A 26,257-nucleotide genomic window follows, 5' to 3' on the forward strand; every position below is an offset into this window, starting at 1 on the left:
ATAAGATAGGAAGTTAAACGTAAGACATATAGCATCTGACAGTTTGGCCGAGTGGTCTAAGGCGCCAGATTTAGGCTCTGGTCCGCAAGGGCGTGGGTTCAAATCCCACAGCTGTCACAACCTTTTCAAAATTTTACTTTTTTTCCTTCTCTCAGTTTAACACCACGATATTATCCCACAGCTCGCCGGAGAGAATCGCTGCTTCAATGGCGACGAGAACTCTAACGAACCGATTCGAATCTCGCTTTTTGATTCGCCTCCTCGAATCTCCGTCTCTGTTCACGAGCTCCAGATCCCTTCAAACCCTAGCCTACGAAGAAGTCAGAACCTCCTCCGGCGACCGGAAACACGAGTCCACAGCTCTCATCCTTCACGGCCTCCTCGGCTCGGGCCGTAACTGGCGATCGTTCTCTCGCTCCCTCGCATCCTCTCTCTCCGTCTCCTCTCCCTCTGGTATACGCCTCCCTCTCCCTCTCTCTCTCTTTACCTTTCTCCTTTGACTTGTTTTTGTGTGTGAAGATTGGAAGATGATGCTCGTGGATCTGAGGAACCACGGGAGATCGACGGAGGTGGAAGGGATCAACCCGCCTCACGATCTTGTGAACGCGGCCAAGGATTTAGCTGATTTGGTGAAGGCGAGGGGGTGGAGCTGGCCTGATGTGGTGATTGGTCATTCGCTAGGAGGCAAAGTCGCGTTGCAGTTCATGGAGAGCTGTGCTCGTGGTGATTATGGTCAATCTGCTTCTCCTCCTAAGCAGGTTTTTGCATTCAAAGATGATCACTTTTTTGAGTTTCTAATGAGGTTCACTCTTGATGTAAAGGTGTTGCCTTTATTCGTTTGGTAGTTTTGTAATGGTGTGTGTCTCTTTGATGCAGAACAGTTATGGGTGTTAGACTCTGTTCCTGGTGAAGTCAAGGCTGAACAAAGTGATGGCGAAGTTGAGAAAGTTCTGATGACGTTGCAGAGTTTGCCTTCTCCAATCCCTTCACGCAAGTAAAGTCTCATCCTTTCCTCTCAACCCTTTGATTTAGCTTTACTGGATATGGTTATAGATAAGCGTGATAGCTTGTAGTTTATGATGTTACTCCTTTCAGCTTGCAGTGTATATAACTCTACCGTTATGTCACTCAAATACATTAATTTTGTGAATCTAGGTGGCTCGTGGATCATATGGTGGAGCTTGGGTTTTCAAGATCGTTATCTGAGTGGATTGGCACCAATCTCAAGAGATCTGGAGACTCGGAGACATGGGCCTTTAACCTCGACGGAGCTGTTCAAATGTTTAAGTCTTACAGGTTTTCTTTCTCTCATCATAAGAGCCAAACCAAGGATTCTACTTCTATAATGACCTTTCTATTAACGACTTGTCGCTTGCCCATTGCAGGGAGACTTCGTACTGGTCTTTGCTAGAGAATCCGCCAAAAGAGACGGAGATTTCTTTTGTGATTGCAGAGAAGAGTGACCGATGGGACCAGGATACAACCACGCGGCTTGAAAGAATTGCTAAACAGAGACAGAGTGTCTCAGATGGGAAGGTTGCGACTCATGTTCTCCGTAACTCTGGCCATTGGGTCCACACAGACAATCCAAAGGGACTCCTAGAGATTGTGAGTTCCAACTTCTTGTCTACACAGAAGTAGACGATGTTCCAAAACTGCAGCAGTCTTTGATTGAGTTACCTCTCTTCTCTTCTTCTGTATTCATATGCAGAAATAGCGAATTCAACCAAACTATTTACATAATGCACGACGAAAAATCGTTTCTGATTTTAGATATGCTATTTGTTATTATATGCACTTGTTTGTTATTTATGCATTGTATCCGATGTCTCTGATTTAGAGACGTGCTTTGGTTACATATTATGAATGGTATACCGGCCTTTGGTATCATTGGAGGAGGCGGATTCTTGTCAGACGTATTACGTATATAACAGTTTAAAAAAGATTATGCCCAGTGCTCATGACTTAATTGATAGGTCTGAGTCTATTGCACCTATAGATTTGTCCGATATGGCCTCCTACGTGAAATGAATTATTACCCAAGTCCAATCCCTCTAAACCACGATGGAAGCTCTCTAGTGTCGATTCTTTTTTCTTTTTTTCCTTTGTAGAACTGAAGAAAATGCTCACATCTACCATTGTAAAAGGTTAGACTATAGTGGTCGTTCGGGTTCATATATTGGGTATTTCAAATTTTCGGGTATTCCGGTATAAGAGTATAGAACTTGTTCGGATATATCTATACTTTGAATCAGATTCATGTATTTTTAGTTCGGGTCGGGTTCGAATATATAGATTTTGAAAAAAGAACATTTCTTGTATTTCAAAATATACTTTTAACTTAACTATTTTTTATTTTTAATAGATTAAATGACTAATAGATTTGAAGATAAAATTATATGTATATTATGACACTAATTTGGTTTTTGTTTTGAAATTTTAGATGCAGTTTTTGTTAATGTATAAAACAAAAAGTTTTATATGCATTTTAAGTAAGGAGCAAATAATTTTGTTTGTAATTATATGTAATATTATCTTATCTTAAAATATGCGTAGCATCAATAGAAATATTTTAAATAAAATTAAAAAAATATAAAGTTAAATATACATATGTTTAGTTATTTCGAATATCCATTCGGATTTAGATATTATACGTTCGGGTTCAGATATTCAATCTCTCTTAATTTAATATATGTTTGGGTAGTTTTCTATTTTGGTTCGGAAACGGATCCTGGTATGTCCAGGCCTAAATATTGGCAAAGTGTGTTAGGATGTCAATCATTGTAGCTTTAAACACAGTAAAGTAAAGACAAGAGATGAATTGCAATCAGGCCTGAAAAAACGCTAGGCTTTGTTCAACTTAATGGGCCGCAAAGTATTGGGTCACAGTTATTCCGTTCAGACATAAAATCACTACTCTTTAGCCCTAACCGAGGAGATTCTGACTATTAAAGCCAATTCTGATCTTGTCGTCGTCTCCTTCGCTAGCTGAAGGCGGAAACACACAAGAGAAACCCAAGATTCGAAACCATGGTAAGCTTTCTCTAAGAGCATGTTGTTTGTTTTTCTTGGACTTAGTGATCATAAAAAGTTATTTTGTTATAGGCTTAGTGTTATTTGGAGTTTTAGTGCTATAGGTTTGTTTCTGAAGAAATCTTTGTTCTTCTGGAGATTGGAATATATAATTTAGAATTCAGTTTTGATAAAAAAAAATGTTTGTAAGAAGAAAATGTAATGTATGTTTTGGGTGAAATTCTGTTGTAGTCGAGGAGAAAGACAAGAGAGCCAAAGGAGGAGACAGTGACACTTGGGCCAGCTGTTCGTGACGGAGAGCAAGTCTTTGGTGTTGTCCACATCTTTGCTTCTTTCAACGATACTTTCATTGTCAGTAACTGTCTTCTTCTTCTTTTGGTATTTTTTTTAATTCTTGACAGAAGACATTGCTGAGTTCTGTATATCTATAATTGGCAGCATGTGACTGATTTGTCTGGACGGGAAACACTTGTTCGTATCACTGGTAAGCTATCTTTCGTAGATTTATCTAATCTAATACCTATAATTGATTGTTTTATTATGCCATGGTCCTTGAATTCTCTAGTGAGTGTGAGATGATTTGTTTTTATTTTCTTCACTCTCTTGTTGATGAATTCACAAGAGAATTGCTTTGCAGCGGTCATATTATGATGTCTATCGATCAGGCCTAGATGCACTAGTGTGTGATATATAAAGTTCCATACCCATTGGGGTGTCTTTATGAAAATTGCATTGTTCTTGAGTACAAAATTGGCTTCTAAATTGCTGGATTAACTTGTGTAGGTGGGATGAAGGTGAAAGCCGACAGAGATGAGTCCTCACCTTATGCTGCTATGCTTGCTGCTCAAGATGTCGCTCAGCGTTGCAAGGTATAAAAGAGCCTAAGAGAATATGCAGTACTGAGCTGGCATTCTTTAAAAGTGTAAATAGTAATCGATTTTGTGGACTTACAGGAACTTGGTATCACAGCCATGCATGTGAAGCTCCGTGCCACTGGTGGTAACAAGACCAAGACCCCTGGCCCTGGTGCTCAGTCTGCACTCAGAGCCCTTGCCCGTTCTGGCATGAAAATTGGTCGCATTGGTAAAAACAAAATGCAAAATCTTCATCTAGAAATGTTTTTAATTAGTCTCTAACATTGTTCTTGTTTGTAAATGCAGAGGATGTGACCCCAGTCCCAACAGACAGTACCCGCAGAAAGGGTGGAAGAAGGGGAAGGAGGCTTTGAGTACTTTCTGGCCTTAGGTGGAAGATCCTATATGGGCTGGGCTCATCCCTATGTGTTTCATTTTGTTTTGTTTGGTACATTTTGAAAAAGAGTTTTTGATTACTATATGCGACGCTGTTGTTGTCTAAACTCCTCACATATTTATGTTCCTCCTACATGAACATCAAATATTCATTGAATTTGGTTGATTTATTCTGTGAAGCAATCAAAATTCATTTTTTTATATATTACATTGGCGTTACATACCAACCGAAATTTAGAATGCAATTCTAGTAACCAAATATTCATAGAATTTGGTTTATTTATCCTTATAAACATCTTTTGTGTATATGCAATCAAAATTTATTAATTTTACATGATTACATTCCCATTACATACCAACTGAAGTTTAGAAGGACAAAGACATTGTCCAATTCTGGTGGTAACCAAATATTCATTGAATTTGGTTGATTTATTCTTATATATATCTTCTGTGTACATGCAATCAAAATTCATTTCTTTATATATTACTCTTGCGTTACGTACCAACCGAAGTTTAGAATGACAAAGACGTCGTCCAATTCTGGTAACCAAGTGTTAATAGAATTTGGCTGATTTATTCACATAAATATCTTGTGTATACATGCAATCAAAATTTATTTTTTTATATATTACATTCACATTACATACCAACTAAAGTTTAGAAGGACAAAGACGTTGTCCAATTCTGGTAACCAAATATTCATAGAATTTGGTTTATTTATCCTTATAAACAACTTGTGTGTACATGCACTCAAAATTTACATTCACAATTTATAAACAACTTGTGAATAATGCATTTCTACAGAAGTTGTTTGGTTTAAATTTTTAGAGGAACTTTTGGTGTGTCATGTGTGGAACAATTAAGCTAGTTGGAGAGGAAATAGTTGAATTGGATGATAATTGAACCAAAACATAACTACATTTATCACTGGAAACAGAAAAACAAAACTAAGTAGCTTTTTCTTTTTCTTTTGGATAGGTCATCTAAGTTTAGTTAAGAAAAAGCTTAAAATTATTTATTAGTCTGGTCTGATTTTATAATTGTAAGTTTAAGAAGACTGAAGGTTTCGTTGGTTGACATGAGGAATTATCAAGTGCTTTGAGGGATTAGTTGTGTGACAATTAAGAAGCAAAACTTGCCCTAAAATGGGTAGACGATATCGCACGTAAGAAAAGGAAGTTGTATCTCCACCGGCCAAGACACGAGCTTAGGGTTTTGGTGAGCGAGGAATCTTGTGAGAGACACAAGTGTTGTTGTTGTGAAAGAATATCTTTGGATAATTAGGAATTAGTCAGTACAAAGTTTGTGTAATCATGTAAAATTAATTGAAGCGGTCGAGTTGGATTGTTCAATAGATCTCTAATAAACGATTTTTATTCGAAAAGTGCATAAAGATCTTTTTTTTTTTCCTTTTTGTTTTTGAGAAAATGCATAAATCCTTTGATATTTCATATTCTCCATGGTCTAGGTTTTTTCAAATATTAGAAGAGCATAAAAGAAAAGGAAAAAGTGACAATAGAAAGATAAGATCATAGAGTAGCGGCTTTCCTTTTTCTTTGACGAAGAGGGAGATAAAATGTGTATATATAATTAGGTATACATACATGCTTGGTTTTTACCAAAAATAAATATACATGCTTGGTTTACGAATGGTTTGAATATGTGCAATAATTAAATTACAACCTAATTAACATTTATAAAACCGGATCGTTACACGATGCAATATGTTTGAAACGATGTGATAATATATATACGTATTATGTTCTCTTAGGATACCATGATACTGATACCAGCCAATGTTAACATGCCCGTAGCAACATGTAAAATTGGGAAATATATTAGTCGACCAATTAGTTAATTCCAAAGCATTGTTCTTTCCGAGAATATTACGACGAGCCATTTCGGATCAATGATATTATTATTTGCTTTGAACTTTCACCTTGCCTAAACTGGAATTATCTATTCACGTACGTAACTTGTTTTTGCCCTAAACAGATGATCCACGCGGTTATTTCGTTGCTTTACAACACGGTGATGAGTACTCTACATTGTTGAAAAAATGAACAGGCTGGTTAATGACTGAATAAAGCAGTTTAAAGATATTTTGTTGATGTTGACAAGTGACAACCAATGTGTTTAAAGATATTTTGTTGAATGTGTGCTGTGTGCATATATATAGATGTGTCCTGGACTCTCATGCATCATAATAGTTCTCTCTACTTAACCTTTTTCAGATTACTAAAAAGTTTTATAAAGAAACACAAGTATCTTAGTTTTTTTCTCTCCCTATTCTCTCTCAAGATGGACGCCAGGATTGACGAGATAAAATCCAAGTTGTGTACTGCGCTAAGTAATGGGCACACAGTCGATGCTGCTTACAAGCATGCCATTACGTCGGGTTTGGAAGACAATGTGTTCCAAGCCAGAACCACCCGGATCCTTGGACTTCTGGAGACAAGCACCATGACAGCGAGACATTGGCTTAACAAATTTTATGGCCCCGATTTCCCTCAGTTTATTACAATGGTGGTCGAGCAACAAGCGGATGAAGCTTTGAAGGAATCAGAAATGGCGTTGAAATTAATGCAAGAGGCTGTTACTGCTGCAACTGAAAGGAAGAAAGCGAGGGAAGAAGAAGGAAAGACAAAAGAAAATGAAGACTGTGAGGAACCAGGAAAGAAAAAAGCAAGGAAGACAACGAAGGAGGGAGAAGCAAGTAACAACCCAGGAGGGAGCAATGCATGATTGTTCATCGATCTCTCATCGTAATAAAGTTAATTTATGCGTAAGATCACTATAAGCAAAACATATTTATCGTAATAATCTTGTATTGATCCTTTTACTTGTTAAGTAATGTGTGTACGGGCCTCTTATATTTTATCGATCTTGTACGTAAAAACATAGCGTCGGATAATTAATCTGGGGTTTAATAGTTTAACAGATTATTTATGTTATACCGTATGTTTTCCCTTATGTTAATTTCAAGTGATCTATTGTTATTACATGCACATAGGATTTAGCCAATATTCAAGTACTTACCATAATTATTTGCTATATTGTCTTTCTTAAAGGATAATCCTCAAAATTCTATTATTTTATATATATTATATTTCCATTACATACCAACCGAAGTTAAACATGACAAAAAGGTCGTCAATTGCTAACCATTTACATCAGAATTCACTTAATGCAAACAAAAAGTATTCATTTAATAATTGAAAACTATCAATTATTCGAAATATGAACACAAATTCACTACCAAAAATATCTCTAGCAATGTTCTCAAAAGTATATGTAACTCTTTCTTTCGTTTTGCACATGTATAGTACAATACTTGGCTTGTGGCTTACAGTTTCAAACATCATGAAACGATTGAGAATCTCCGAGTCTGAAAATATTATAATTAATTAATTTGGCCCTATAGAGTAATAAAAGTTGGGAAACTGTTCAAGCTCTTGTCCACAAAATCTATTTTGAGCTTTCAGATTTTTTTTAAATAATTATTTGATAATTATTTTTAAAATTATTAAAATTAAAATTTAATTATACTTATATATAGTAGTCTTCAAATAATACTTATATATGTCTTTAGCATCTCATATCCATGGTCGTTTTCTTGGTCTATCAGCAAGAAGCTAAAAGTTATTTGATTCATGATAGGGATAATACATAAAAGTTTAGTTTGTCAGCCTTTTAGTCTTATATGGGCCTTTAACACACAGAAGGGCCCAGTCCAATAATAAACAAAACCCTAGAAATGAAAGGGTATAAGAACCCCTTCCTGTATCTGTATGGTTACGCGGCCAGAACACAAGAAGAAGCCAACAAAGATGCAGATCTTCGTGAAAACCCTGACCGGGAAGACCATCACCCTCGAGGTCGAGTCCTCCGACACCATCGACAATGTCAAGGCCAAGATCCAAGACAAAGAAGGTATTCCTCCGGATCAGCAGCGATTGATCTTCGCTGGAAAACAGCTCGAAGATGGCCGTACTTTGGCTGACTACAACATCCAGAAAGGTCTAATCTTTATCCTCTAATCTTTATTGTCTGAATAAAAACACAAACTCAATTCGAAATGTTTGTTGTCTGTAAGCAGAGTCCACGCTTCATCTTGTGTTGAGGCTTAGAGGAGGTATCATCGAGCCTTCTTTGATGGCGTTGGCTCGCAAGTACAACCAAGACAAGATGATCTGCCGCAAGTAAGCTTCCCTGTTTAGTCGATTTAGATATTCTGTGGTAGGGCTTAGATGTGTGTTTAGGGAATAAACTTAGCTTCTCAAGCAAGTTACAATGCCTGCGAGGTTATAAATGTTCCCAATATTAACATTTCCATTCTCCAAACTTTGTCAGCTGGTCAATTTTCTAATCTTTCCAGATGATTTTCTTGAATGGTACATTTTATCTTAATGATGCGATTGCTACTATGTTGAATAGTTAAGGTCTGCTTTGAATAATCTACTTTTTTTTTTGTTGAGATTGTTTCTAATGTTATGTCATGTGTACAATTAGGTGCTATGCACGTCTTCACCCGAGGGCTGTGAACTGCAGGAAGAAGAAGTGTGGCCATAGCAACCAGGTTTTGCTTTGTTTCTTTGTTATTTTCTTTGTATCTATTGTTGGTTTCTGAATAACATTTTATTGTTGTCTTATTCTTTTGCAGTTGAGGCCCAAGAAGAAGATCAAGTAGACTCTGTTCAAGAAACTATCTTGCTCGCTTGCTTCTTGCCTCTCTTTTTTTCTTTGCCTTCTCGAGTTGTTTTGTTTCAGTGAATTTTTATGTTATTTTCAAAGATTATATCAGAGAAAGGATTTGGTGATCTGTTTATGCTGAATCAGTTATTTGCTTTCTTTATTCTGTTATGCGCATCCTAGATGTTGATGAAGATGACTTTTTAACGGGAGATGATTACTTGAGAAAACAACAATGTTGATTTTGAATATATTATGCATGGAATTTGAAAGGCAATGATAAATACTTTGTTTCTAACAGAAGAACATTTCCGTTATGTAACGACGATCATCTCTTCTCCTTGTCTACAAAAGTAGCTTTAACTATTTGCGTTCCAAAAGAGTTATCATTTAGCTCCTTGGTTCATTATCTCGGGATGTGATCACTTAGGTGTGGCTATAACCATTGTAGAAGACAAACAAATGAGCGTTATCTCCACAAATGAGCGTTATCCCACTGTCTTTCCTTTTGCCCCAAAAACTCTCCACAGCCGAGTGATCGATCTGCATTAATTATTAATTAGTGCCAAATCCTATGAACTATGTCATCTTACATTTGCTTATGTACAAAACCATTCAGAATCAAAATGTATAATTTGTAACGTACCAAACTCCTTAGCGATATCTTTCTGTCGGCAAAATCAACATCGGCAAAACCATCCCACATGATTTGTATGGAATCAGAGCCGGTGTCTCTTTGAGAGTTGAACTGTTGATATATATAACATAAAAACCTTAGTAAACACACATTAATAAAATAAAACATACAAGCTGATTGTAAGGGTTTTCTCAAATTTAAAAGAAGGATAGTTTGAAATGAACTTTGGTGTTTATAATCATTAGTGGATTCTGAAAAACGCAAAGAAAAATAAGTGATGTCTATTTAGTTTCAAATTTCAAAATCTTAATCCTTAATCCTTTGTGATCGTCTTGGTTCAAGGTAATTGTTATGTTCTCATCACCATGCCTAATATCATAGGACATAACAAATACTTGTGCCTTGCTTTTGTAGCTCGTCCGGTCTGTGATGGTACTAGTAATGCAACATGGTACGTGTTCGATGCTCGAGCAAGGCACATGAGACAGAGAGATCAACAATGTAACACACACACAAACAACAACAGCTTATTGTCATACTTGAGGTATTCTAAAATACCTCTTTTTCTTTTTGTTCAATAAAAAAATAATTCGGGAAATGCAAAATCAATTGCTAAACCGGTAAAACAGTAAACCGGAATAAAGGAAAAGGTACGTCACTGTATCTTCCCCATATTAGCCAACAAACTCACCAAAGAAACAAAACAAAACAAAATCACTTTAGAATCCCCAAAAAAAAAACCGAAAACACAATCTCTCTCTCTCTCTCTCTCACTTCTACAATGAGTGATCCGAACCGTGTACCCGAATCCACAACCCGACCCGTCGGAGGCACGGAGTACAGCTGGTGCAGAGCCATCGCCGGCGGCACAGGCATCGCCGTCATAGCTCTCTTACTCTCCCGAACCCCAAAGCTCGAGAATCTCCAAAACACCCTCGACAAACTCCAGATTCACCATCCCACCCTCCGCTCCACCTTCGGCTTCGACGCGTCCACCAGCTCTTTCTCCCTCGCAACCCCCGCCTCCTCCCGCGTCGTAATCCACCCCTTCGATTCATCATCAACGGCTCAGATCATCCGAGACAGCGACGATCCCTGCGCCGAACCGCACAGGATCATTCTAGAGCACGAGCTGAACAAGAACGCGTGGATCGATCCGCACCGTTGGAGTAACGGCGAGTGCGGCGTCTTCTTCGTCAGCCTCTACGATCTGCGCGGCGGCGGCGAGGAGAGAGTGCTGACGTTTCGGCTGAACACCGGGGCGTGCGATCGGACTTCGGCGGTTACGCTTCTGAGGGAGTTTATGAGAGAGACGACGGTTGCTGATGGATGCTGCGACGGACACGTGGCGAAGGAGGCGGGGTTGGGTAAGGCGATAGAGGATATGATTCCGAGTGGGAAAGGGGATAAACCGTTTTGGGCGCGTGGGATCGACGTGCTGGGTTACTCGTTGAATGCGTTCCGGTTCTCGAATTTGAGTTTCGTGGACGCTGAGGAACCGAACCGGAGATCTCAGGTGGTAAGGATGAAACTGGAAAGAGATCAGACTCTTAAACTTGTGGCTGTAAGTGTGTCTCTCCTTATTCAACCAACTTCTATAGTTGCGTGCGCAGATTTGCTTACTATTATTGCGTATTAATTTATTTAAATATTGAATATTATATCTAAATGATAATCTTTTCTGATACTGTATATGAACACTTATCTCTGCAATGAGTTACAACACCTTTATAACATGCTCAACATGACAAAATATAAAATAGAAACACACAAGAAAGTTTTTCATTTTTAGTGGGAAATTCAAAATTGTATAATTTTTAGAGTTTTTCCCATTTATTATCAGGTTCATGTTCATTTACGTAAAGAAAGTTAAACCTGGGGAAAAAGAAAAACATAAATTCACATCGTGACAACTGACAAGCAACTAGACAATGTTCCGACAAATGTCACAAATCACTCGCATGACATCACGTTATTACATATGTATACGTTTAATTTTGTAATACACAATAAAACTGAAGGGGATCTTGTTTTGTTCTGGAACATTGAATCATGTACGTTGTTGTTGCAGGGATGCAAGGCAAGAGGGATCAAGCTATGGGCGGCAATAGCAGCAGCGGGGATGATCTCTGCGTATACTTCTAAGAACTTACCGCAGTACCAAGGAGAGAAATACGCAGTGGTGACTCTCTCGGACTGTCGTTCCATTCTTGAGCCTCCTCTTACTCCCAATGACTTTGGTAAACCCCATTTCTTTGCCATTTCATAGTTCTTTTCATGGTTGCAACAGGTTTGCCATGAGCCAATGCATGGTTCAGGCTTACTAGTTATCTAATGCAAGTATAGTGTTCAAGATCCCGTTTGACTTGATATATAAATGTTTTCTTGTTCTTCAGGTTTCTACCACTCAGGGATCCTTCACACACACGACATAACAGGAGAGGAAAAGCTCTGGGACTTAGCCAAGAGATGCTACGACTCCTTCACATCCGCAAAGAACTCCAACAAGCATTTCACGGACATGTCAGACCTCAATTTCCTAATGTGCAAGGCCATAGAGAACCCTACCCTCACGCCTTCGTCCTCTCTAAGAACCGCTCTCATCTCCATATTCGAAGATCCAGTGACAGACGAGTATCCAGAACAGGCGTTGGCTTCGGCCGGGGTAAAGGATTACATAGGCTGCGCGTCTATCCACGGGGTTGGACCGTCGATTGCGGTTTTCGACTCGCTTAGGGATGGAAAATTTGACTGTTCGTTTGTGTATCCTTCACCGGTGCATTCCAGAGAGCAGATGGATGGGCTAATTGAACATATGAAAGCTATTCTTTTGGAAGGATCTGTTTCTTCCTTTTGATTTGTTCTAAAACTCTCTGTTAGGTCACGTCCAAAGACACAGATGGTTTCTCTAATAAAAAGAAATATTGTGCCGATTGTTCCATTTTCTTTGATGTGAAACGACCCTCAAATTTACCCATAACACATTTTAGAAAACATAACATTACAATCTATTGATAAATACATTTGACCCATCTTCTTGGTAGTCACCTCCACTAATCATGACTTCTAATTTGTAAAGACTGTTAAGTGAAATAGATAACTCATTTGTTGTATTGTATTGATCCATTCATTCACTTCCTCAATAGCTCTTGAAAGAGTGTCCTTCTCTGAAAGGACTTGTTGCGAGTTGTAATTCGTTTTATCTGTTGAAATGTCAAACACTAACCTTAGGTTGTCTTCGAAGGGAACCAAAAGGTTTCTTGAATCAACTTGTTTGTCTCATTTTTAATTCAGATGTCAAAAATAGATTTTTTTTCTAACTAGAAAAATAAGGTGAAACTCATTTTTTTTTTGAGAAACATGGGAAGATAGAAACAGTTGCACTATTTTATTTTAGTGGAATCAACGAGCATGTCGGATAAGAATTAGCGAAGAGCGGTAAAAGAGGCTAAAGGAATGGCTGGCTGAGAAAGAGATCCATAGCGCAACACAACAGACCTCGAACTATTTTTAGAGAACAAGACTTTGCCACAAATCCAAACTTAATTTACTTGCCTAGCATTCTTCATTTTGCATTGTGCTCGAAGCATTTAGTCTTTTACAGAAAGAAAAAAAACAATCAAAACATAAAAGTGTGAAAATGGCAACGGATGGGACCACTTTTCCTGAAGGAGATGCAGAAGCTGAGCTCAATCCTGGACAGAACAAGAGTTTCGAAGTAGATCCTGTTTCTTCAGAGATTGCTTCCGATAAGGTATATTACCAAACTTTTTTATACGTACCACCTACCAGTGCCGTCTTAACAATTTTAATGGTCTTAGGCCAAACATAAAATAGAGACCCTTTAAATTTTTTTTTTTATTGCATTTCTTTAAACTGAAGCAGAAAAAAATTGTGGTATTAAAAGAAAAAAAGTGGACCTTTAAGTGTAAATTATGTTTTGTTGTAAAAAAATTAAGAACGGTGAAGTTTAAAAAAAATAAATATTGTCTTTTTATATTTAAAATTGGTTTTGTTAATCATGGACTTTTTTGTTATAAATTCACCAACTTATTGATAATTTAACAAATTAAAATAAACCTTTCTAATTAGTAAAATAACACTAAAATTTTGTTTGGATCCATGGACCCATGGCAACTGCCACCTACCTGTGAGTCTGTAACTTAACAAAACCATTAGATAGTTTCATCTAAATTACTATATACGCATGCACTTTAATACAAATGGAAATGAGAAACTTATAGCTAGCTAATTAGTTTTTTTTTTTTTTTTTTGGTAAAAGCTAGCTAATTAGTTGACACAACATTTGATTATTTCTGTTTGGTATCTCGTTTGATTGTCTTTAGTTTCTGACGAATATTAATCTGAAAAGGTTATTAGAAATCCAAAATATTATATATATGACATGGGTTAATCCACTCATTACACAAAACAAATCCATGCATACATGTGTTGGTGTTAAGTATTAACATTCTTTTTTATGTTTTGTGTGTTTAAAAAATGGGGAAAAGATACAACAGAATTTGGAAAGGAAGGAAAACGCAAAAGCAAAAAGAGACGCAACCCAAACGCTGAAGAAGACAATTATCATATCAGCCGTGATCGTGGCCGTAGCGGGAGCCGCCTTCGCTATCACCAAAAAGCTTAAAGAGAAATGATTTTGATTTACAAAAGTGAATCCTCAATTTTCGTCTTTTATATATGTAATTTTTATTATTTTATAACGAAACTAAGAGAATACATCTATAATTATAGTATATATATATATATATATATATGTTATTATCATAATTTTCAAATTTAATAATACAATGTAATATTAATTAATATGATTTTACTTTTTTGAAATGAACTCATATAAAACTATTTTTTTGGATAATGGATTTAGTGAATGTTAATAAAGTTGATATAATATTGGGATAATTTGCTTAAAAACTAAGGAAAATGTCGAAATTAGAAATTTGCCAATAAAAGTTTGTTGCACGTGAAGTCAAATGCTAGGGTGAAAGACGCAATTGTCTTTGATACTCAACGAAGCAATTTCCAGAACCTAGATGGCGTATGCTTATAAGCTGACAGTGGGATTTATGTAAATTTGGAAAGATCATCAAAATATTTTGTCTAGATTTGATAAATTTATCTCCGTAAAAAATATAATCATAATTACACCAAATCCACATCTTCTTTCATTGTCGATGTCTTTTTCTTCATATTTTTTCTCTATTCTCTTTTTCTTAATAAATCTAAACAAAATAGAAGAAGAACATGATTTCCAAATAATTAATGAATTCATCTGGTTCTTTCTCCATGAGTTCATGAGGTGGTGGCTGCGGCGGAAGGGAAACTACTCCTACTGTCAAGAAGATGAGAGGAGGATCTACTGGTTCTAGCAAAAAGCAAAAGCTTTAGGTAAATTTATATACATTTCTTTAAATGGAATCTTCTTCTTCCTCACGTGATGGAACTAGGAAGTTATGGTGGGTTGGATATCCTCTGTCAATTGCTATCTACCTTCTTGAAGTTTTTTTATTTACCGCTAAGATGTCTCTTTATCTTTTTGAAATTGCTTATAAAAGCTTGTTTAAGCTTTGTTGAATCTGTTCGATTTTTTTCATTCCACTATAATCTTAGTTTTTTCAGTTTTGTTCAATGTTTTGAACAAGAAGCGTCAATGCGACCGTTTTGGCGAAAGAAGTGGAAGAAAAACACGATTGAAGAATGACAGCCTAAACCAAAAAAAAATGGATTGACCTTTCTATTGTGATACATATGTATATACTTAAGTTTAAACAAGAATGTCTTTTGGGTTTAATCCTCAGTTATAGAAAGGCTTAGCATGGTTAAGTTTATTTTTGGTTTGATAGTCTGTCTTGTAACCGATGAGAGATTATGTTTACAAAACCGATTATAAGAAATTTTAGCATTGTTTGCTTTTTTTGTTGGGGTGTTAAATTTTTTTGTAACCAATGATATAACAAAATATCATATGAAATTGTCTTATTGTTAAACTGTTGCTTATAACATTTAACTTTTGTAAGATAAGCATCTTCAAGCTTTTGCAAGTGAGATTAGACATAAACTGCCATATATCACCTTCGTTTGGTACAAACATTAAGAAACTGCTATATATCAGACTAATCCCCACGAAAATTTCAAAATTTCAAACAAGATCATGTGTTCTCTCTCTTGAAGTTCATCATATTTTATTCTTCTGCATCCGCAAAATTCCCGGATCACTCATACTATCGAGACTATGCATCTCATCCCACCTCCATAACCCTAGGATTTCGATTGAAGGCAGAAATTGGCTCTCGTTACTCTCACAAAAAGGATATAACAATATGATAATTAGATAGCTAACAAAATTTATTCATGGTTACATAACAAATTATACAAGAATATTTTTGTTTAGGGGGGGGGGGCAAATATCTTTAGAAATCAAAGTGGTGAAAATGTATTTTGATATTTTTGAACAAATATGTGAGCACAAAATATGAGATACTATAAGTATCAAATAAGTTTGGCCAGCTAACATATATATGTTTTTGTTTATTAATTTGGTTAACGATCTACTATATTTTTCTTGATGTAAACATTATAAAATACAAAATACAAAATTATGTCTGCTGGCTAAATCAATTATTTTCCTGTCTAATATTTTGTCAAGCTAGTATACCTCTTTATACAAATCTAAAGAAGCAATCAAGTAATGTATTAGTTTTGTTCTAAAGAGAATGAGAGAGTAGAAGGAATAATTTAGCTATTAACCATATTTTTATCCATAATCCATTTATGAAATTTTATTAACCGGCCAACAATGTTTTGTATCGTTTCTAGTGTATTACATAATCACCTACAATTTTGGAGTACAAACTGTGGAGTTTCACAACTCTCTAACTAAACACTTAAACATACTACTAGAAAAGCATTATACTAGACATCAAATTGTTTCTAGTTCGATAAGATTGAAACCCATTGCCTAAAACACATCTATGGTCTCACTCTCTTCTGAGTATGTCTTGTTCTCTATTACATGCACTGTTTTGAGTATGATGGTTCCTACTTTGTCCCACCCAAATGTCAGCTGAAGCATCCATGATGGTAACATGTTAAAAATTAGAAATGTCATTGGTAAATTGTGTTAGACAAAATTAACTAACATGTAAGTAATTGCGATTATTATTGTACATGTTGGTGTGTAACCGACTAAAATATTATGTGTTCTTTTAAACATATTATTAGCTTCAACAAAATGAAACACAAATACTTGAAAATGTTATTATCCGAATAAAACCTTCACAACTCAGCTAAAAATAATCTTAGCTATAAAAAGAACATTAGACGGCTAAGCAAACACAAAACAACAAAACGTTAGACCAACAACATTGTGATTTTTAGCTGCCTGGAGATGATGAATCGACCAAAACGTGAGGAGAAAGAGCGCTTTTCACCGATCTCAACAAGCTCCCCAAACGGTGAGCCTCTGATGGTATCTACTTCTTCAGGATCAAGAGCGTTGAGTACTTGCCTAATGGCATAGGGTTTGTGGTACGGCGTTATCCTAAATCCGACTGGTTCATGTGCGACCACAAAAATCTGGCCCGGAATGCGGAGAGGTGTAGCTGAGTGTTCGTCTCCTTCTATTTGGTGACTGGATTTGCAGAAAATAGGGTTTGGTTCTGGATTTCGATAATATTGAGAAGAGAGAGATAGAAGATAGTAGTTGGAGAATGAGATATCTTTCGGAAATTGGAGATACTATTGGAGAAGAGGTAGATTTACTAAATCTACTAGTATCGCTTTATCATTAAGGACTGACAAAATCCAAAGCTAAGTACTTCATATCTTTTATCTAGATTCTGTATTCTCACACCAAATGAGACGATATAGGGGTAGCTGCATCTAAAAAAATTATAAACAGTGACCGGAAAGGTGTCTTCTGGTAGAATGTTAAATATTGTATAAGTCATTGGTAGACGTCCTAATTTCCCTATAATATTTCTGTAAAGTTGATATTATGAGATAATGTTGAACCACAAATAAAATTAAGCAATGTAATATACTTTTCCTCTTCATATTCCCGGTGTCAATTACCTGGGTTGTCTATAAACGTATCTTTTCAAACCCAACTGAAACTCATTATATTGAAATGTGAAAATTTATGAACGATCCAACATACAAATATATCCAATATATAAATATCTCGTAAGCTTGTGGAACCATTATGTACTAGGATAAGATCCGCGCCTTGCGCGGGATTAAGTTATTATTTTTATTATATTTTGGAGAATGAAACAATAGTTTAGCTTCATTTGGATTAGGGGTATTCAATCCGGATATTTGGTTGGTTTCGGTTCGGTTCGGTTTTTTTCGATATTTCGGTTAGTAAAATATAATTACTATTCTAAATCAATATTTACTTTGACTTTAGTCTTTCACATACTTTTGAAAGATTTCAACTGGACGACTAAATTGATCAGCCAATCTTGTTGCTTTAAATCATTAGTATTTATATATATATATTATTTAGTTTGAATATTTATTAAATAAAAATTCATATGCGTTATATTTTATGATCATTTGTAACTTATTATAACAAAAAAAAAAATCTATTGATCACAAAATTTTCAGAGTGTGAATATTCAAATTTCTAATAATATATAGACTTTTTGAAAAATTCAAAATATAACATATAAGGAAAAATATAAATGTTTTTATTATATATTTAATGTGATTTTTTAATATCTTTCAATAATATAAAATTAAAAAAAGAACTAAGATACCAAAACTGTTATCAAATATTTATTATTCATAATAATTAATTTTCATATATAGGTTAATCATATTAGGTAATTTCGTAGCTTCTAATTAAGGAAAGTGCAAAAAAAAATTTGGTAGATTATTTATCAATTCGATAGTTAGTTTAATAAAAAATATAATGTAAGTTAACATGGACCAACCTATTTTTCTAAGAATAGTATATTTTATATAGTCATTTATTAAATGAGAATTTATAATCATACAGTTCTATGATCATTCATATCATTTTATAACTGAATATTTAAATCATCGATAACAAAATTTTCAATGTGAAATCTTTAATAAGTTTATAATTTATAAATGTTTTTGAAAATTCATTGAAAGTTTTAATATTAAAATATTTATGTAATCTTACGGTATATAGTATAATCTATATATATATATATGTTTTATTATTAAATGATATTTTTTACTCATATGGTTTTAAAATCATGTGTATCTTCTTATAATATTAAATAAAAGTTCATATTAATACAATTTTATGATCATTTGTAACTTATTATGACAAAAAAATAATCTATTGATCACAAAATTTTCAGAGTGGGGATCTTCAAATTTCTAATAATTTATAGACGTTTTGAAAAATTCAAAATATAACATATAAGAAAAAATATAAATGTTTTTATTATATATTTAATGTGATTTTTAAATATCTTTTAATAATATAAAATTAAAAAAAGAACTAAGATACAAAAATTGTTATCAAATATTTATTATTCATAATAATTAATTTTCACATATACGTTAATCATATTAGGTAATTTCGTAGCTTTTATTTAAGGAAAGTGCAAACCATTTTGTGGTACATTATTTATCAATTCGATAGTTAGTTTAATAAAAAGTGTAATATAAGTTAAGATGGACCAACCTATTTTTCTAAGAATAGTATATTTTGTATAGTTATTTATTAAATAAGAATTTATAATCATACGGTTCTATGATCATTCATATCGTTTTATAAAAAATATATAAATCATCGATAACAAAATTTTCAATCTGAAATCTTTAATAAGTTTATAATTTATAAATGTTCTTGAAAATTCATTGAAAGTTTTAATATTAAAATATTTATGTAATCTTATGGTATATAATGTTTAATCTATATATATATATATTTATTTTATTATTAAATGATATTTTTTACTCATATGGTTTTAAAATCATGTGTATCTTCTTATAATAAAAATGTTAAACCATTGATCATTAATTTTTAACATAATAATTTTAATAGTTTTAGTCATTTATTATCGTTTTTAAAAATTCAAAATATAACATATACGAAAAAATCTAAATTTTATTTTTATAGCTAATTTGATTGTTTAATTTATTTTAATAATATAAAATGAAACAAAAAATGATGGAGGAGATATAAATTGTTATCAAATATTTATTATTACAATCATTAATTGTCATATATATATTAGTCATTTATGGTAATTCCGTAGGTTTTATTTAAGGAAAGAAAATAGCATATCATATTATTATATCATATAGTTTGACCAATTTATGTATCTAACAACATATAAAAATCGAATGTGGACCTACTTATTTTTCAATTGAATGTAATTGACTACCTAATTGAGTGTCACCTATGCTTTGGGGCCTCTTTTAATTAATACAAAATTGAGGTTACATCTTTTCAAATGTTCCTCAATTAATATATAGGGGATGTGTTACATCTCTATAGTGGATGTTGTATTTGCCTCAAACCAACCTTTGCATTTTCTTTCTACATGTCTAATCAATCCGTTTTAGTGAGTCTCTGTCAATTTCTTTGAATACTTTGTCATTTCATTTTTTTACATATCAAATTACCTACTGATAACAATTTATATCCAATTCTAGATCTTCAATAATATTTTTCGCCAGAAAAAATAATTTAAATTTAATCAAAATATGTCTGGACTAGATGATATACGGATGAGTCGTTTACCATATAAGACACATTTGAGTTTATTTTAACGTGTGGAGACACATTGAGCAGTTGGCACATTTTTCTTGGACAAGAAATGTGTAACAATTTTATATTTGAGAATTTCAAGCTCTTAGATTTCATTAGAAGCATGAAGATCCAACGGTAAATAATAAGATTGTATTACATTATTCTTTTGTATTTTTATTATACATTCACCCTTATATCTTATTTTGACTGTATTTAAAATTTTAAAATACATAAATAAATATATTTGGTATAGTTTGTTCTAAATTTTTTTTCTTTTATACTTAACATCCATTTTGATAATTTTGATAACTAATAAATAAAATTTTGTGGATAAACAATGTTTGGACATGGGTTATAATTCTGTGGACATGTGAGTTAGGAATAGACAATTTGTGGACGGATGACTTGTGTATCTGATTCTTCATTTATCATAACATTTCCTTAAATTCAATCATCTTTTTTCATGATAAAATTTTAAAGCTTATTTTATTTTCCTGAACTGTCTAATTAATAATCATTCATATATAATAAATTTATCATTATATGGATAAAAACGAATTGCAAATGTACAAAAAAAATTGCAGATAAAATTTTGATACCCATATATATATATATATATATATATATATATATATACTTTGATATTTTCTAAAAAAAATAAAATTTTAGAAAATATGATCAAGTTCTCGTGGCCGGGTTCATGTTTTCATGGACATGTTCACCTTCAATAATTTCACCAATTAACTTGTTTATGATATTTTGTACACACAAAAACACAATGCTCCATCTCCACAGCAACATACACAAAGCTTTTTGGAATATATTTTTACATATTTTGTATAACTTGTTCATGATATTTTTGTACATAAAAAATGTGGATGATCGGATTAGTATTAAGTCTTTTTAATTAAAAAATCTGATACATTTGTATATATTAAGTTGATTACAAAATATTTTATCAATAAGATATATAGTGGTTTAGTAAGGAAAGTTTTAACACAATAGATTCAGTGTTTAACGTTTGATTTTATCTTTTTGTTATTTTTGTTTTTTCAGTAATGGCAAAATCGTAATTATAATTATCTTCTTCGTCCAGTTGTTTTAATTTTCCTGCAACACTTTCATGGCCGGCCATAGAATATTGTAACGATACATCAAAATATCATGTTTTCATATTGTTTTTGAGTTAAATTGATAGATCTATCCGATTACGTTCAATTTTAAGCACTAAAATCCAAATCAAATCTAAGAATTCGATTTTTGGCCAAAAATGGCCACAAAACTCTTACCCACTGTTAAACGCTCCAACACTGTGTAATCTCATGTCCCAGATCTATCTAACCCTAACTAAACAACCGGTGCCGTCTTCCTCTTCCACACCACGAGTTCGGATCTGTTCGCCGTCGAGTCATCATCTCCACACCGGCGCTCGGACCTCCAGGCACAACGTGACTCATTATGTAATTTCAAAGTGAAATTGTATCTCTATGAATAATTGTTTTCTATAAAGATAAGATCTACGATTGTAAAGTTAACGGACATTAAAAATAGCATGATTTAGAAATTCTTCAAATTCAAAAATAGCATGTGTTAATTTTCTTATTAAAAAGGCTAGAACACAGGAAATTATAAAAATATATTAACCATGTTTAACCATTTTATACATTTAGAAGAAAAAAAATGTTGTTTTTATGTTCATTTGTGAGCTTATATTGTATAAAAATAGCTGTGTTTTGTGAGCTTATATATTTTATAAGAAAAGATAAAAGAAGAGAAAAACAAAAAGGGTTAACTATTTCAACGGGCCGAGCTGGTGCGCTGCTAAACACTTGATCCTCCCCAACATTTCTTTAAATTAGGGTTTTCTTTCAGGCAGCCTTCTCTCTCTTTCTTCTCTATTTTTCCTCTCTCGCCTAGTTCCAGGTACTTGCTCTCTCTCTCTCTCTGTTTGCCTCTCGTTACGCTTCAAAGTCGTATCCTTTCGTGAATCTCTTGGTTGGGAATCCGATTCTTTCGTTATCTATTGAAACTGGGATCTGGAGCTCTTCTTATTTGAAACTTTTTTAAAAAGTGATTCTCAGTTCTTTCTTTCTTTCTTTCATGTCTCTACCAATGATTGCTATGCAGCTTAAACGCATCACTGTTTCTGGGGGGTTTACCTTTTGTAGTTAATTTATTTTTCTGATTTGATTCCGGAGAAACGAAACATTGTTGTGGTCGGTCTTTCATGTAAATGCCTGAATAGAATTGTAGTTACAACCTCTGAGGATTGTCTTAACAGGCCGCATAATAATAAAAAAACCTCACTTGAACATTGACTGTTGGGGAGATCTTAAACGTGGAGCTGCAGTTTAAGATTGGTGGTATAACTTAGTGTCACCAACCATTATTGTAACAACCTCTTTTGCATCTAACCCAAACCCAACACCAAATGATTATTATCATGTTTCGCTCTTAACCTTCATTCATTCATACCTTTCTTTCTTTCTCAAGTTTTGATTTTTTTTTTTTTCGGGACTCTCTTGATCTCTGTTATCTGCTTAACTACTTTGGTATATTCCTTTTTTCTTTAGCCGTTATTGATGGCAGAGTCTCTTTTCTTTCGTCTTCTTACTACTGTTTCTTTTCAAACCTTTTTTTCCACCTATTCTGTTCTCTCTCCCCCACATGCTTCTGTGTCTCTTCCACAGTTGCACCGCTTTTCTAGACTCTTACCATGTCGAGGACGAGGACTGCTGCTTCCGAGGCTCACGATTCCATGGAATCTGAGGAAAGGGTAGACCTTGATCCCGAGGAGACTCTTGAGGAGGAGTACGAGTACGAGGAAGTCGAAGAAGAGGAGGAGGTTGAAGAGGAGATTGAAGAAGAGGTGGAAGTTGAAGTTGAAGAGGACGAGGAAGAGGAAGAAGAAGAAGAAGGAGAAAAGAAAAAGCATGATGAGCTCTTGGCACTTCCTCCTCATGGCTCTGAGGTTTATCTTGGTGGGATTCCTACTGATGCTTCTGAAGGGGACTTGAAGGCCTTCTGTGAGTCCATAGGCGAAGTTACTGAGGTATTTGTTTCTTGCTCAAAGTATGGTTGTGTTTTAATTTTAATCTCGTTGCTGAGTTTGGTATTGATGTTTAACAGGTTAGGATAATGAGGGAGAAGGAGTCTGGCGATGGAAAAGGGTACGCGTTTGTAACGTTTAGAAACAAGGACTTGGCTTCTGAAGCAATCGATACTCTTAATAACACTGAGTTCAAGGTAAACAAACTCCTTGACCTCCAAGTCTCATTAGTTCAGTGAGATCACATGAAGAAAGCTGTAAACTTCTGTTTATTCTTTTGTTATTCAATAGGGTAAGAGGATAAAGTGTTCGACTACGCAAGCAAAGCACCGTCTCTTTCTTGGTAATGTTCCTAGAAGCTGGACAGAGTCAGACATTAAGAAAAAGGCAAGTGGAGTCGGTCCTGGCGTTCAAAATGTCGAACTCCCAAAGGTTTGTCTCTTTCCCAAAAGTTTCAGCCTCTTTGGTTGATTAGAATCACTTTCAATCTCATTTTGTTAAAACCACAGGATCCACAAAACGTGGGCCGGAATCGTGGATATGCTTTCGTAGAGTACTACAACCATGCATGTGCTGAGTACTCCAAACAAAAGATGTCAGATCCGAGTTTCAAGCTTGATGATAATGCCCCAACTGTTAACTGGGCTGAGTCGAGGAATGGAGGAGGCGGAGACTCTTCTGCTGCGCAGGTTGGCTTCTTTAGTACCTATCTTATAAACAAATAATAGAAGCAGCAGGAACAGTTATCTTACCAAGTAATCATCTTCTTACTACTATCTTGTGTGGAATGGATGCAGGTCAAGGCATTGTACATCAAGAACTTGCCTAGAGATATAACACAAGAGCGTCTAAAGGCCTTATTCGAACACCATGGAAAAATCTTGAAAGTGGTCATACCACCAGCAAAGCCAGGGAAGGAAGACAGTAGATACGGTTTTGTGCACTACGCTGAGAGGACAAGCGTCATGAAAGCTTTGAAAAACACTGAAAGATATGAGATTGATGGTACGGTTTCATTCATAATCGTCTTCCTTCCCGTCCGTGAACACTTTCAGTACTTGAATGCAATGTATGATCGTTATTAATTCTACAGGTCACACTTTGGATTGTACACTTGCAAAGCCTCAAGCGGATCAAAAGGCGAATACACCAACAGGTCAGAACATGCAGAACTCACTGTTGCAACCAAACTATCCTCCTCTTCTTGGTTATGGCATGGCTCCTAGTCCCTTTGGTGCTCTTGGTGGATTTGGCGCTTCTCCTTACCCACAAGTGAGATTCATTAGCTCACATTTACCTCACTAAAGTGCTTTCTTCCTGAGTCTAACTTTTGTGTGGGGATTATTATGCAGCCGTTAATGCATGCGGGAGGTCACGCAGCTGGTGGGATGGCGATGATGCCAATCATGTTACCCGATGGAAGAATCGGCTACGTCTTGTAAGTCTCTGTTTGTACATGTGTAGTGATCTCATGCGTTTGGTATAAGACACATGTGTACTGATATGATGTGTTTGACCATGACAGACAACAGCCTGGACTAGCAGCAGTGCCACAACCTCCACCAAGGCATTCACCACCGTATAGGGGAAGCGGTTCCAGCAGCAGTAGCAGCAGCAAAAGAAGTAGCAGCGACAATGGTAGAGGAAGAAGCCGTTACAATCCTTATTAGTGATTTCATCATTTGCTTTTCATTCTGGAAAAACATCCCAGTCAACTCCCCAAAACAAAAATCAGTTTTAACTTTTAAACATTATGTTTTTTTTCCTCTTCTTTCTGGTACATGTGGTTTTGTAATATTATTTGTTTATTTATGTTTTTAACTTTTTATCCTTTTCCAATTATTTGTGTACTATCCGAGCTTACTTTGGTAGTCGATATGAATGAAAAATCGCCATCACTGTTCAGAATTATTTTCAGAACCGAAGATGAAACGTAATGAATATGGTTTCACTTTACATGCCTAAATATTTGGATTACCTATGTAAGCTCTGCAAAGCTGTATATGGGTTAAACAGACGCTAACAGTTTGGTTTGTTTGTTTGTTTAGTTCTTGTCTAGTTTGTTTGGATTGTATGTATGATAGGTTTTAGCTATCTAGAACTCTTGTAAACAATGTAAACTTCTTTATTATCAGTGAGAGAAACGATTACAACTTTGAGTATGAACTAAGATAATCTCTCATGGCAAACTAGCTCAGATCATCAGTCTCATGGGCGACTGAGAAGTACAGACTCATATCGTCTTAACAAACAACATCAAAGCATAAACCTCTCATTCTCACTTGACTAAGCTCATGTACTAAGCTCACTCGCAAGTCTAACAAAGTAACTGCAAACCCTCCCTTTCAAACGTAGTCTCTGGTTTTATCCTTCTTCGTTTGAAACTTCAAGGGTACTCGCCATGTCATCCTCCTCTGCTACTTCCTTGCCCTTCTTCTTTGATAGTAAGCCATCTTTTTTTGGTGTAAATGTTAAATCATAGTAAGCCATCTTATACCTATCAATGTAGCACTCGTGATCCTCTCTTTTTGTTAATCAATAAGTAATAATGTTCGTTGTTGTTTCTCTGTGTAGATGGCATGATTCTTATGGAAAATGATAAAGTTCTAACTAAAAACTTCTTGCATCTCTTACTGACAAGTTTGTGATCTTTGAATAGGAAAAATAGTGGATCTGCAGGGTCCCAAATGAATTGGCTTATTCTAAAAAAACCTTGTTCTTTGGAAGACCTATCTCGTCTCTGGTAATCATATGAGCTACTTTTTGTCATCCGAGCTCAATTTACTCTCACTGATCTATTTTTGAATCAAGAAAAACATGATATGCACATGCCC

General features: G+C 34.7%; 6 protein-coding genes and 1 non-coding gene across 7 annotated transcripts; all 7 read left to right on the forward strand.

The window, feature by feature from the left end:
- Window positions 1–37: 37 nt before the first annotated feature.
- On the forward strand, window positions 38–117 carry TRNAL-UAG. The gene has a single exon. It is a non-coding gene; the product is annotated as a tRNA-Leu (tRNA).
- Window positions 113–1,890, forward strand: LOC106367949 (protein ABHD11-like). The gene is made up of 5 exons (XM_013807815.3): window positions 113–453; window positions 520–758; window positions 882–994; window positions 1,156–1,296; window positions 1,386–1,890. Exons 1-5 carry the CDS (start codon window positions 207–209, stop codon window positions 1,639–1,641), a joined length of 996 nt encoding a protein of 331 aa, XP_013663269.2. The 5' UTR covers window positions 113–206; the 3' UTR covers window positions 1,642–1,890.
- Window positions 1,891–2,796: 906 nt separating this feature from the next.
- LOC106364917 (40S ribosomal protein S14-2) lies at window positions 2,797–4,486 on the forward strand. The gene is made up of 6 exons (XM_013804397.3): window positions 2,797–3,033; window positions 3,265–3,384; window positions 3,472–3,517; window positions 3,817–3,902; window positions 3,987–4,116; window positions 4,194–4,486. Exons 1-6 carry the CDS (start codon window positions 3,031–3,033, stop codon window positions 4,259–4,261), a joined length of 453 nt encoding a protein of 150 aa, XP_013659851.1. The 5' UTR covers window positions 2,797–3,030; the 3' UTR covers window positions 4,262–4,486.
- Window positions 4,487–8,038: 3,552 nt separating this feature from the next.
- On the forward strand, window positions 8,039–9,138 carry LOC106367948 (ubiquitin-60S ribosomal protein L40). Its single transcript, XM_013807814.3, has 4 exons — window positions 8,039–8,303; window positions 8,383–8,485; window positions 8,796–8,862; window positions 8,947–9,138. The coding sequence occupies exons 1-4, from the start codon at window positions 8,075–8,077 to the stop codon at window positions 8,971–8,973; spliced, it is 426 nt and encodes a 141-aa protein (XP_013663268.2). The 5' UTR covers window positions 8,039–8,074; the 3' UTR covers window positions 8,974–9,138.
- Window positions 9,139–10,132: 994 nt separating this feature from the next.
- LOC106367947 lies at window positions 10,133–12,545 on the forward strand. The gene is made up of 3 exons (XM_048741091.1): window positions 10,133–11,176; window positions 11,684–11,852; window positions 12,009–12,545. The coding sequence occupies exons 1-3, from the start codon at window positions 10,394–10,396 to the stop codon at window positions 12,467–12,469; spliced, it is 1,413 nt and encodes a 470-aa protein (XP_048597048.1). The 5' UTR covers window positions 10,133–10,393; the 3' UTR covers window positions 12,470–12,545.
- Window positions 12,546–13,139: 594 nt separating this feature from the next.
- BNAA09G33050D lies at window positions 13,140–14,366 on the forward strand. Its single transcript, XM_048741093.1, has 2 exons — window positions 13,140–13,366; window positions 14,124–14,366. The coding sequence occupies exons 1-2, from the start codon at window positions 13,253–13,255 to the stop codon at window positions 14,268–14,270; spliced, it is 261 nt and encodes an 86-aa protein (XP_048597050.1). The 5' UTR covers window positions 13,140–13,252; the 3' UTR covers window positions 14,271–14,366.
- A 7,041-nt stretch (window positions 14,367–21,407) lies between these two features.
- LOC106367945 (heterogeneous nuclear ribonucleoprotein Q-like) lies at window positions 21,408–25,334 on the forward strand. The gene is made up of 9 exons (XM_022691088.2): window positions 21,408–22,297; window positions 23,065–23,426; window positions 23,504–23,620; window positions 23,715–23,855; window positions 23,933–24,112; window positions 24,221–24,428; window positions 24,517–24,695; window positions 24,776–24,861; window positions 24,949–25,334. The coding sequence occupies exons 2-9, from the start codon at window positions 23,091–23,093 to the stop codon at window positions 25,091–25,093; spliced, it is 1,392 nt and encodes a 463-aa protein (XP_022546809.2). The 5' UTR covers window positions 21,408–22,297; window positions 23,065–23,090; the 3' UTR covers window positions 25,094–25,334.
- The last annotated feature ends 923 nt before the right edge of the window (window positions 25,335–26,257 follow it).

Source organism: Brassica napus, chromosome A9 (genome assembly GCF_020379485.1).
Source record: "Brassica napus cultivar Da-Ae chromosome A9, Da-Ae, whole genome shotgun sequence".
NCBI classification, from domain to species: domain Eukaryota; kingdom Viridiplantae; phylum Streptophyta; class Magnoliopsida; order Brassicales; family Brassicaceae; genus Brassica; species Brassica napus.

Coding starts and splice junctions, on each gene's coding strand:
- LOC106364917 (XM_013804397.3), top strand. Junction 3,518..3,816: donor AACACTTGTTCGTATCACTG/GTAAGCTATCTT, acceptor TAACTTGTGTAG/GTGGGATGAAGGTGAAAGCC. Junction 3,903..3,986: donor ATGTCGCTCAGCGTTGCAAG/GTATAAAAGAGC, acceptor GTGGACTTACAG/GAACTTGGTATCACAGCCAT.
- LOC106367945 (XM_022691088.2), top strand. CDS start 23,091: ATGTCGAGGACGAGGACTGCTGCTTCCGAGGCTCACGATTCCATGGAA. Junction 23,621..23,714: donor TTAATAACACTGAGTTCAAG/GTAAACAAACTC, acceptor GTTATTCAATAG/GGTAAGAGGATAAAGTGTTC. Junction 24,862..24,948: donor GGAAGAATCGGCTACGTCTT/GTAAGTCTCTGT, acceptor TGACCATGACAG/ACAACAGCCTGGACTAGCAG.
- LOC106367949 (XM_013807815.3), top strand. CDS start 207: ATGGCGACGAGAACTCTAACGAACCGATTCGAATCTCGCTTTTTGATT. Junction 454..519: donor CTCCGTCTCCTCTCCCTCTG/GTATACGCCTCC, acceptor TTGTGTGTGAAG/ATTGGAAGATGATGCTCGTG. Junction 1,297..1,385: donor CAAATGTTTAAGTCTTACAG/GTTTTCTTTCTC, acceptor TGCCCATTGCAG/GGAGACTTCGTACTGGTCTT.
- BNAA09G33050D (XM_048741093.1), top strand. CDS start 13,253: ATGGCAACGGATGGGACCACTTTTCCTGAAGGAGATGCAGAAGCTGAG. Junction 13,367..14,123: donor CAGAGATTGCTTCCGATAAG/GTATATTACCAA, acceptor AATGGGGAAAAG/ATACAACAGAATTTGGAAAG.
- LOC106367947 (XM_048741091.1), top strand. CDS start 10,394: ATGAGTGATCCGAACCGTGTACCCGAATCCACAACCCGACCCGTCGGA. Junction 11,177..11,683: donor AGACTCTTAAACTTGTGGCT/GTAAGTGTGTCT, acceptor TTGTTGTTGCAG/GGATGCAAGGCAAGAGGGAT. Junction 11,853..12,008: donor TCTTACTCCCAATGACTTTG/GTAAACCCCATT, acceptor CTTGTTCTTCAG/GTTTCTACCACTCAGGGATC.
- LOC106367948 (XM_013807814.3), top strand. CDS start 8,075: ATGGTTACGCGGCCAGAACACAAGAAGAAGCCAACAAAGATGCAGATC. Junction 8,304..8,382: donor TGACTACAACATCCAGAAAG/GTCTAATCTTTA, acceptor GTCTGTAAGCAG/AGTCCACGCTTCATCTTGTG. Junction 8,486..8,795: donor GACAAGATGATCTGCCGCAA/GTAAGCTTCCCT, acceptor GTGTACAATTAG/GTGCTATGCACGTCTTCACC.